Source organism: Plasmodium falciparum (assembly GCF_000002765.6).
Source record: "Plasmodium falciparum 3D7 genome assembly, chromosome: 13".
Taxonomy (NCBI): domain Eukaryota; phylum Apicomplexa; class Aconoidasida; order Haemosporida; family Plasmodiidae; genus Plasmodium; species Plasmodium falciparum.
In genome coordinates, this window is record NC_004331.3 from 1900001 (window position 1) to 1912932 (window position 12932).

At 14.9% G+C, this 12932-nt stretch overlaps 3 protein-coding genes across 3 annotated transcripts; all 3 read left to right on the forward strand.

The window, feature by feature from the left end:
- Positions 1-2722: 2722 nt before the first annotated feature.
- On the forward strand, positions 2723-5355 carry PF3D7_1347600 (conserved protein, unknown function; the record flags this gene model as incomplete). Its single annotated transcript, XM_002809028.1, has 14 exons — positions 2723-2777; positions 3060-3157; positions 3325-3363; positions 3509-3665; positions 3848-3885; positions 4008-4038; positions 4169-4212; positions 4329-4396; positions 4514-4550; positions 4659-4719; positions 4823-4867; positions 4980-5044; positions 5163-5196; positions 5294-5355. The coding sequence occupies 14 exons, from the start codon at positions 2723-2725 to the stop codon at positions 5353-5355; spliced, it is 834 nt and encodes a 277-aa protein (XP_002809074.1).
- Positions 5356-8959: 3604 nt separating this feature from the next.
- Positions 8960-10885, forward strand: PF3D7_1347700 (ethanolamine-phosphate cytidylyltransferase; the record flags this gene model as incomplete). Its single annotated transcript, XM_001350154.1, has 3 exons — positions 8960-10549; positions 10658-10731; positions 10828-10885. 3 exons carry the CDS (start codon positions 8960-8962, stop codon positions 10883-10885), a joined length of 1722 nt encoding a protein of 573 aa, XP_001350190.1.
- Positions 10886-11506: 621 nt separating this feature from the next.
- Positions 11507-12832, forward strand: PF3D7_1347800 (leucine-rich repeat protein; the record flags this gene model as incomplete). The annotated part of the gene is made up of 6 exons (XM_001350155.1): positions 11507-11678; positions 11807-11855; positions 11951-12057; positions 12166-12365; positions 12470-12564; positions 12685-12832. 6 exons carry the CDS (start codon positions 11507-11509, stop codon positions 12830-12832), a joined length of 771 nt encoding a protein of 256 aa, XP_001350191.1.
- Between the last annotated feature and the right edge of the window lie 100 nt (positions 12833-12932).

The following is a 12932-nucleotide window of genomic DNA, read 5'->3' on the forward strand; positions in this document are numbered from 1 at the left end:
TTTTTTTATTTTATATATTGATATATATAAGATATATATATATATATAAGAATATTTAAAAAAATTTTTTTTTGATTCTTTTTATATATAAAAATAATATAAATATTAATATAAAGAATATATATACTTTATTATATATATGTTTTCCTTTTATCTTTATTTTTTAAAAATTAATATATAAATAATTACTATATATATATATTTTATATATAATATATAAATATATATATCTTATTATAAATGTTAATTATTCTTCTTTTGGGGGTTTTTAAGTTTTTTTTTTTTTTTTTCTGCTTTTTTTTTTTTTTTTTTTTTTTTATAATAGTTTCTAATTAGTTTTTCTATATTTTTTTCTTTTTTTTAAATATATATATATTATAATATATATATATATATATATATATATATATATATTTTTTTTTTTATGTATAAAAAAAATAATTATTTTCTTATAATTATATATATATTTATTGTAAAAACAAATAAAATATTATTTTAAAATAATATATATAAATAATATAATATATTATGTATTATATGTAGTAAAAAAACGAAAAAAAAGAAAAATGAAAAAAAAAAAAGAACAATGACATATATATGTATGTATGTATGTAATAATATATATTATTTATAATATAATAAAATAATTATATATTTTTTTAGAAATATAATTTATAAAATTTTTAATATTTTTTCCCTTTTTTAATATACAAATAAATAATATATATATATAACATATATGCTGCATATATATATATATATATATAAGAATAATATCTTTTTAAAATTAACCGTATAATATATATATATATATATATTTATTTATTTATTATTATATATATACTATATATATAAAAAAAAAAAAAAAATTATTTTTAAACGTTTTTCTTTACAAATGTATATATATATTAAAATATCATTATTATAATATTGTATTTAAAAAAAAGTAAAAAAAAAAAAAAATAATTATATATTTTATTAATTATATATGTATACTATTACTACTACTACAAGGAATTTATACATTATATATATATATATATATAATATAATATAATATAATACATGTAAAAATATATTTTATAGCATATTATTTTATAATTTTACATGCTCATTTTCTTTTTTTTTTTAAATATGTTGGAATATTTTCATTATATAATATATATATATATATATATATATATATATATATATATAATAATATATAATATTATTCATTTTTTTCATTATTCATAGAATACTATAAAAATAATGTATATAAATATATATATAATTATAAATGTATAATATTTTTTTTTCAAGAAAATATCACATAGATAATAAAAAATATATGTATTATATATATATATATATAATATATATATATATATATATATTATATATATATATATTTATTTATGTATGTATATATATATTTTTTTTCTTCCATTATTTTTTTGTTCTTTTTAGTTTTATATAAAGCATTTTGTGACGCTTTCTTTTTTCTTTTTTCTTTTTTCTTTTTTTTTTCTTAATTTTTATTACAATATTATTATATATATATAATATATATTTATATATATATAATTATGTTATATAATAAAAATGTATGTACATTTATATAAAATTATATATATATATATATATAATAAATATATTTTTCAATAAATATTATATGAAAAAAATGTAGTATACATTTATTATATTGTATAAATAATAAAATAATTAAAATGTATATAGAAAAAATATACGTATTTTTAATATGAGTTTAATATTTTATAATAAAATATATTTAGATAAATTTACCTATTATTTTGACTAACATCTTTGTTATTAAAAATATGGTATATTATCATTTCCTTATTTTTTTGTTTTTTTAAAATGAAAAATAAAATATTTATATATACACATGTATTTATATATATATATTATATAATATAAACCTTTTTTTTTGATTCTCTTATCGGATTTTATATGTACCTATAAAAATTATATATACTACAAAATAGGTGTTATATCTTTTTTTAATATTTATTATGTATATTGTTTACCTTGAAGGTTATCTCTTTTTTTCTTTTTTTTTTTTTTCTCTTCTCCAATCATGTAATTGTTTAATAAAGTATTTTATGCAGAATAAAACTTGTTGAACTATTTTTTTTTTTTCTTTTCTTTTAATCTTTTCTTTCAATATTCCATATAAACTGTTTCCAAAATTATTGGTTTTGTGTGTAACCACTCAGTTTATATTTTTGATGTGTTCATTTTTTTTGTATTTCACAAAAATGTTATTTATAAAATTTACTATATCATGGATAAATTATAATAAGGTATCATTCATATATGTCAAATGAAATGAACATTTTAATTTATTTTTTTTTTTCCTTCTTGATAAATATGAAAGGTTAATAAATGAAGTTAATATATATATATATATATATATTATTTTGTTAATAATAATTTTTCGAATTCCTTTGTGTATGTACATAATGATATTATTTTTTTTCTCTTTTCATTTTTTTGTGTTAATATATGGTTCTAGCAATTTTATTTATTATCTCACAATTATAATTTCATATGTATTTATATTAAAATAAAAATAAAAAGATGTCTTTTGTTATTGTGGCTTCAATAATTATATAATGTATTATATATTGTATATTATCATTCCTTCTGGTATTATATCTAACTATTTCTTCGTTATTATTTATTCCTCATTGTTCTTTAAAATTATATATTTGTCAAAATGAAGAATACGTTTTTTTTTGTTTTATCCTTTTTTTTATATATAACCATATTAGGTAAAAATTGTTCATAATATATATATATATATATATATATATATATATATATATATGTATATTACTTTTTATTATTATTATTTTTTTTTTTTATTCTTTTTAATATAAAAAATGAATTTTTTTTAATGATATATTAAGACATATATAAATAGAAATCATATGAAAACATTAATTAATAAAAAGAAAATAATAATAAAATATCATATAATATATATGAATTATACAAATACTTTTTAAAATTATTATTCTTTTTTTTTTTTTTTTTTTTTTCTTTCGTTAAAGATATCACGTTGACATCTCTTATTCAAAAAAATATATTGAAAGAGAAAGTTGACAAAGAATATATGAAAGTTTTTCTTTTCGTTAATAATTCACAAAAAGTAAAATCTCTACCTTATACAAAAATGTAAATGTATATGAAATATTATATATGTATGTATGTATATATATATATATATATATTTTAAATGTACTTCGTAACATATACATATATATATATATATATATATATATGTGTACACACTTTTATTTGAATTCCTCTTTGTAGTATTGTGAAAAGGACAACATAATTTTAGCATATAATAGTGTACTTTTTTTAAATAAGCATCATATAAAAAAAAAAAAAAAAAAAAAAAAATTAATACGATATATATATTAAATATATTATATATATATATATATATAATATAGCACAATTAAGTATAAAAAAAAGTTAATAATAAAATTTATAGGAGAAGTTATATAATTTAAATAAGGTTCTTAACTTTTGTGAAGCAAAAAAGAATTGTGATTTTATATCCTATACCCCCAAAAGAATATTAAGAAATTCTTTATATTATAAAGATGAAGAACCGTTAAAAAACACGGGAGCAAATTGGATTTGCAAAGGTTCTTATGAATAAAAAAATTAATTGAACAAATTTTTATATCATAAATAATATTAAAATATATAAATAATATTAATAATATATATATATATATATATATATATATATATATATTACGTTGAATGTTACAATAACAATATTATTTCTGACTTTATATATTTACTTTTATTTTTTCTTCTTAAGGGGATACTTGGATATCTTCTCGTCAAAAAAAAGATTGGGTCACATAGAATTCTTTCTATAACATTTAATTTTATTATATTAACATATATTCATTTCATAATATATTTATTAAAATTGTTTTATTTTGTCTTATTATTTCATTTGAATTTATTTTCTACAGATTACAGCCATTAAGGAAGAACACATAAGAAGTATTAAAAAAAAAAATAACATAAAATAAAATGAAATAAAAAGGATATGTGAAATTTTAAAATTGTATTTTCTAAAAATAAAAAATATATTATTTATATGGAATAATGATGTATTTTATTTTATTTTAAGATCAAATGAAAAACTTCGACAGTATTTTCCTCAATATTACGGGTGTATGCTGCAACATTGATAATATATAAAAAAAATTAAAATAAATAAAATATAAAAATAATAATATAAAAATTATTCATATATATATATATATATATATATATATATAATTCAATAGGAATGTCAAAAGGAAAATATAATAATGAAAGTTACAAAATTTATTACTCCCAAAGAAGCAGCACATGAGTAAAGTTTTATATAAAAAGAATTAAAACAATATAAAATATTTAAAAAAATATATATATATATGTATATATATTAAATAAATATATTATGATATTCTATATTTTTAACCCTATGTAGATGCCAAAGAATTATGAACTGTAAATTTATCATATTAGTAAAAATTAAAACATAATATATATGTATATATTATGACAACATTTTATATATATATATATATATATAATTTTTTTTTTTTCTTTTCTTTTTTTTTCAAATATATAAGAATTATAATAAACAACTAGGTTCAAAGTCCCTTAATGATGATAAAGCCATCTTTTGTTCTCGTAAAAATATAATTTACATATTAAAATTTATTTATTTTATTTTATGTTTTAATAAATATATATTATACAAAATGCAAATTCATATCGCATGTATGTATATTAGATACACCAATAAATAGAATAAGTAAACTCGGTTTCATGATAGCTGGTTAAATAAAGAAGAAATATAAAATATTACGTATACAAATAATATATATATATATATATATATTATAATTACATGAATAAATACTTATAATATGCATTTTTATTTTTCCTAGGAAAAAATAGTTCAAATATGATTCACTACACAAATAATAAAAAGGAAAAGAACACAGGAATTGTAGTAATACATTTATATATGTAGAAATTTTCTTTTTTCATTAAATAAATATAAACTAATTTATTATATATTATTTATTGTTATATATATATATATATATATATATTTTAATAATATTAAGAATACAGGAATGGGGGGAACCATAACACCTGATGGTATTTATCTTTCCTTTTTTTCTTTTTTTTTTTCTTTTTCCCATTTTTAATAAAATAATATATATATTTATATGTATATTTTTATAATTTCTTTTAGATTATTATTATAATTATAAAAAAGGAGATATTGTTCAAGCATCTCTAAAGGAACATATATAAAAAGCTCATACGAATTATTAAAAAATATATTTGATTTAAAATATGAAAAAAAAAAAGAAAAAGAAAAAGAAAATGAAATTATAAATGAATATAATTACATAATACAATTTTTATGATATAAATTATTTAAAAAAAAAAAAAAATAATAATAAATAAAATATTTCTTTTATACAACAGTTATGTTATATATCATTTTTTTTTTTTTTTTTTTTTTTTTTCTTTTTTTTGTGTAAAACAAAAAAGAAATGTTTAACTATAACACCATGTTGTGGGTATAAATATGTATATATATGTTTATATTTGTTTATTTATTTTAATTTTTTTTATTTTTTCCTCAGTATAATAAACAAAAAAGAATTAACCGTTAAGAAATAAAAAAAATGATATCAAAAATTATAAAATATATATATATATATATATATATATATATATATATATATATATATATACATATATATATTATTTATAAATATCCTAATCACTAATTTTCATACATATGTAAGACTTAACAACGAATATGCATTTTTATATATATTAAAAATTTATGTGAACAATTATTTTTTTTGTTATATATATATATATATATATATATATATATATATAATATGATTTATTTATAATATATGACAACACATATAAATTATACTACATACAGATATATAACAGTTGTAAAATAAACTATAACATAAAGGTTTCATATAATTATTTTAATACTATTCTTTTTTTATTTATCATTTGTTTATTTTTGTTTATAACAGCATTATTGTATGAGCAGACTTTTAACACTGTTCTTTTTAATGTTTTATAATATATATATATATATATATATATATATATATATATATTATTTATAATATTAATAAAATATAGAAAAATATTTTTATAATATATTTTCTTTATTTTTTCATATAATAAAAAAATAATAAATAACGCATGCGTGTGCATTTTATTCAATAAAATAAATATTATACAAATATATTATTTTTTTATTTTCGAAAAAGTATTTTATTTTTTTGGAAGTCTCTAAAATTAATACAACTATAAATAAATACGTATTACGTTATATATATTTATATATAAATAATTATATAAATATATACATATTATTATTATATTATTATATATATATTTTTTATAATATATAAAATATAATATGTCATTCATCGATCACTCATTTAATTAAGTATAATATATATTAATATATATATATATATATAAATATATATATTTTATTTAAAATACAGCATAATATTATAAAATATATTAATATATATTTGTATATGTTCTAAAATATAATTATGTTTTTATTTAAGAATATTAAGTTGCAGTTTTTTATAATACCATGCGCATATAATATTATATATTATAACATACATTAAATATATATTTTATAATGTATATATAATATATATATAAAAAAAAAAAAAATACGATATAACAACCATTAAAGAATAATTATGTTTTTTTCTATTATATATATATTATTATATGCATCATTATATATATATATATATATATATATATATATATATATTATAATAATATATTTTTAGTGGTTGATTTATGTATTTTTTATTATTTTTTTTTTCTAAATAATACTTTTTTGACAACTTTTATTTTTTCTATTTTTTTTTTTAGCTATTTCGTTTTATTTTTATAATATAAATATAATATATAAAAACATAAAATAGTATTAAAGAAAATAATTATTCATTTTATATATATTATTTTATATATATGTTACAGATATATTTTTTATATATTTTAATATAAATATTTTTTATAAAAAAGTTATTTCTTTTATTTTATGTTCATTTTTGTAGAAATTTTAATAGCAATATCGTTAATGGTTTTTTTGCTCTTCTTTATTTGACTTTTAATATAATATACTTTTTATAATATTATAAAAATAAATATATCTAAATGTAAATAAAAAGTAATATAATAAATATATATGTTTATATATATATAATATAATTTTATTATAAAAATATAATATATAATATATAATAATATGAAAATACTTTTTTTATAATATTTATTATCAAAATTATACCTATTTATTTTGATATATAAAATATGTTAAATTTATTTATATAAATATTTTCCTTTAATTTTTTTCTTTTTAGAAATTAGTGTTTTATTTTATATATTTTATTTATAAAATAAGAATAAAAATAAAATAAATAAATAAAATAATCTATAAATTTATATGCTTGGATTTATTTATTTTATTATTTATTTATTATAATATCTGTAACACCAATCAAAAAATTTTCTTTTAAAAGAAAAAATATATACATATAAATGTATTTTATGTACATGTTATATATATATATACATATATACATACATATATATATATATATATATATATAAATAATTCATAACATATTATATATATATATATATTTTTTTTTTTTTTTAAATATATGTACTATTAACAGTGTAGTGCAAAAAGGTTAATTATTATAGAATATTTATATATTATAAATGAATAATATTTTTTATTAATTAATTTCTTTACGTACATAATTAATATATATATATATATATATATATATATATATGTATATATTTTGTATACAATAAATGGATATATATTAATGTATGAAGAAAATAAAATCAAAAAATAATACTTTTTTTACATATATGCATTTATATTTATTTATATATATAAGTATAAATGTGTTATAACATTTTTTTCCATCGTGTTTATTTTATTTCATTTTTCTTTATTTTTATAATATTTCTTATTTTCCTTTATTTTTTTTTTTTTTTCAAATGTTTAGATAAATCCATGTAACTGTACTTTTTTTTTTTTTTTTTTTTTTTTTTTTATATGATTTATTATAAAGTGTATATAGAAAATATTTATATATTTGTGTGGATACATTTAAAATGCTTTAAAAAAAAAATATATATATATAATATATATATAATAATAATTTTATATTTGTATTTATATCATAAAAAAAGATACCCACATTTTTTAATATATATATATATACATAATTTATATATTTAATATTATTTGTTTTATTTTTTTGTATATGTTTTATGTAGATATCTAATAAATTATATTATTTTTTTCCCTTATTCCTTTTCCTTTTTTTACCTTATTGTATGTTATAGTATGAATATATATATTTTATAATTGAGTATTTGTAAATATATCATAAAATAAACAGTTATAATTAATTGTATATTTTAAACTTTATTTGAATATTTATATATATATATATATTTTTTTTTATTGTTTTATAATTTTTACCTTCCCTTTTTTTTTTTTATTTTAATTTTTTTGTTTTTATTTTTACACATAAATTCAAAGGTTACCCTTTTGTTTATACTATATTACTTAAAAAATTTTATTATATATATAACAGATATATGAATATATAAATTAAAAAAAAAAGGAAATTTATAAGAAAAAAGTAAATGTACAGAGAAAATTATCTATAGAACTTATTTACATATTCATATATTGAAATTATAAGCACTTGTAAAATAAGAAAAATACGAATATATAAAAATAAAATATATATATATATATATATATATATTTATTTATTTATTTATATTATACGTACAATATAAAATAATGAGTAACCAATTTTTAGTTGACACGATTTATAACCATGGATACATGAGAAAATTTCTTAGTATCTTGAGGAGTGTAAAAAAAAATGACAAGTTTCAATATATAATGAAGCTATGTGAAAATACAAATATAGAAGAAGATGAAGAATTATATAAGGTATTTATAAATGAGTTACATAACATAAGTAATACCTCTTCAACAAGAAGAAAAAAGAATGATAGTAGTTGTAATGAAAGTACTAATAATACTGGTAATAATAAAGAAAATGGAAGTAATAATACCCATTTTGAAGATATGAAAGATATTAATAGTTCAATATCTAACAATTCAGAGGAAATTAACGAATTTGAAATAGATTCTAGTACATCAACACAAGAAAAAACAAAAGAAACAAGGATATATGTAGATGGAATATTTGACTTATCTCATTCGGGACATTTTAATGCAATGAGGCAAGCTAAAAAATTAGGAGATATAGTAGTTGTAGGTATAAATTCGGATGAGGATGCTTTAAATTCGAAAGGTGTGAAACCAATATATACACAAGAAGAAAGAGGAGCTTTAATAGCAGGTTGTAAATGGGTCGATGAAGTTATTATAGGTACCAAATATAATGTAGATATGGATTTACTAGAAAAATATAATTGTGATTATGCGGCGCATGGAACAGATTTAGCATATGATAAAAATGGAACCTGTTGTTATGAAGAAGTACGAAAATTTAATAAATTAAAAATATTTGAAAGAAGTTATGGTATATCTACCACAACCATTATAAATCATTTATTACAAGCAGTAAACAATTCTAATTATTATTCATCATCAAATAATAATAATAATAATAATAATAATAATAACACTCTTGTCAATAGTAATAATAATAATAATAATAATGATACGAATAGTGTTTCAACAAACGAAATTAGTGATATTAATAATGAAACTAATTATGTATATAATACAAATACAAATTCAGAACAACTTGATAATTTTAATAAAAATAAAGATAATCCAAACATTCTTGAAATTACAGAAGAGCAAATATATAATTCAGAATTAGGTATATCTGATGATAATAAAACAAAGGTTAGTGAACAGCAACATGATATAGATACATTACCAAAAAACCTTCTTAATAGAAATAGATGCCATATTACGACATCACAAATATATCAATTCATTGATAATAATGAATTAATTAAAAAAAAGAAAAATAAAAAAGTTGTATATGTTGATGGTTCTTTTGATATATTTCATATCGGACATCTTAGAATTTTAGAAAATGCAAAAAAATTAGGAGATTATCTATTAGTAGGAATGCATTCTGATGAAGTTGTTCAAAAAATGAAAGGAAAATATTTCCCTGTTGTATCCTTATTAGAACGAACACTAAATGTTTTAGCAATGAAAGTTGTAGATGATGTTGTTATAGGAGCTCCTTGGGTAATAACAGAAAGTTTTATTAAGAGATTTCATATTGATGTTGTTGTAAGAGGTACCATTGTTGATTATATTTATTCGAATAATGAAATTGATCCGTATGATATTCCGAAAAAATTAAACATATATCAAGAATTATCTTCCGAATCTGTAAGTCAAAACAGGGGCATATTATATATAAATATATAAATAAATATATATATGTATATATATATATATATAAATTTATTTTATCGTTTTATATTTTTATTTTTACAGAATATTACAACTTATGAAATTATTCAGCGAATTGAAAAAAATAAGAAATATCTAATGCGCAATATGTCAAAGAGGTATGCACAAAAATTTATATATATATATATATATGTATGTATTTATTTATTTATTTATTTATTTATAATTTTTTTTTTTTTTTTTTTCTCACTTAGGAACAAGAAGGAAGAGAGCATATGGGAAACGTCCAATACTTATGCAATAAATAATTAAGCCCTTTTTTTTTTTAGAATATTGCATAATTATATTATATTTGCAGTAATAATAATTATTATAAAAGATAAACATCACTTTTTTTTTTATATATTCCTTTTTTTGATCATTTGAAAGTGATTATATGATTTTATATATATAAACTTATTTCTTATATATATATTTTAATATATTACATAATAATATTTAATACTCATTTTACTTTTTGATTTTCAAAAAAAAGAAAAATTCACTCGTATATTTTTTTTATTTTTTTTTTTTATTAATAATAATGTTTAATAAAATATGATATATTATACATATGTATGCACACATACATACACATATAATATATATATATATATTTATATATTTATTTATTTATTTTTACTCTCTTTAAGCTGTAAATTACTTTTACTGTAAAATTATATATTTTTTTAATAGATATAAAAATTTTAGATTTTTTTTTTCATTGAAAATTTCCATATGTTTTAATTATTTGTCATCATTATTTATATTAGAAACTTTTATTATATTTATAAAAGATAAAAGTAGTAACAATTTACAAAGAAATAAATACATATAAATAATATATATATATATTTTTTGTATATATACTTTTTATAAGTGTATATTTGCAAAATGAAGAATATTTTAAATAATGATGAAGTTAAAAATATTATTGAAAAAAATGAAGGATATTATTCCATCATTGAATTAAATGACGTTCTTTATTTGAATAATAAATTATATACCAAAATAGAATGTCTTCAGAATCTACATAATTTAAAAACATTATATCTAAACAATAACGGTTTCTTAAAAAAAAAAATTAAAAAAAAAATAATTAAGAAAATATTTTTACATTTGTCTTATTATCATACAAAAAATGATAATAATTTTATTATTAAATATATAATACATATGTTTATCCTTTTAAAGCTTTAGAAAAAATAGAGGGCCTTGAATGTTGTATAAATCTTATTGCCCTGTTAGTAAATAAATAAGTAAATATATATATATATATATATATATATATGTATTTTTTCTATAATGATTTATACATTTTTTCTCTGATTTTAAAAGATATCTCAACTGCAATCAAATTAAAAGAATTGAAAACTTGAATAACTTGATAAGATTGAGAATATTAAATTTGGAGGATAATAATATATTTGTTATAGAAAATTTAGGTAATTAATATATGAACGCATAAAATGTAAAAAATAAATGAGAAGAAATATGCAAATATATAATTATGATATATATATATATATATTTTTTTATTATCTTAATGTTAGAATGTTTGGACTGCTTAGAAGATTTAAATTTAAGCAATAATTGCTTAGGTAGTAAAGGATCTCCAAATACTTCCATATTACATAAAAATAAAAAAATATATATTTTAAACTTAAGCAATAATCAAATAAATGAGGACATTTTAGATAATTTGTTAATGTTAGAGAATCTGTCTATTTTGTATTTAATGAACAACCCAATCGTAAAATTAAAATATATAACTCAAATAAGAAGGGATAAATAAATAAATATATATATATATACATCGTCCTATTATACCTATATAATATATTATTTTTCTTCTAGTTGTTGAAATATAATAATTACAGAAAATTATTTATTTATAAATTGAAAAGTTTAACCTTTCTTGATTATAAACCAATTAAAACGGATGAGAGAAGGTTAAAATATAATAAATAAATAAATAAATAAATAAATAAATATATATATATATATATATATATATATATATATATATATATATATATATATTATGTATGTGTGCATATATTTATCCATAGATGTGTTGAAGCCTTTTTTGAAGGTGGACCCTTAAAAGAACAAGAAGTGATGCAAAAAATAGAAAGACAAAAAAAATTACAACACAGGAATTCAATTGAATGTATTATCTCAATAACAAAGATAATTTTAAAAAAATATATGAAATGAAAAAGAATAAATAAATATAAATAAATAAATATATATATATATATATATATTTATTTATTTGTATATCCTTTTTATAGATTTCAGGAAATATATTATGAAT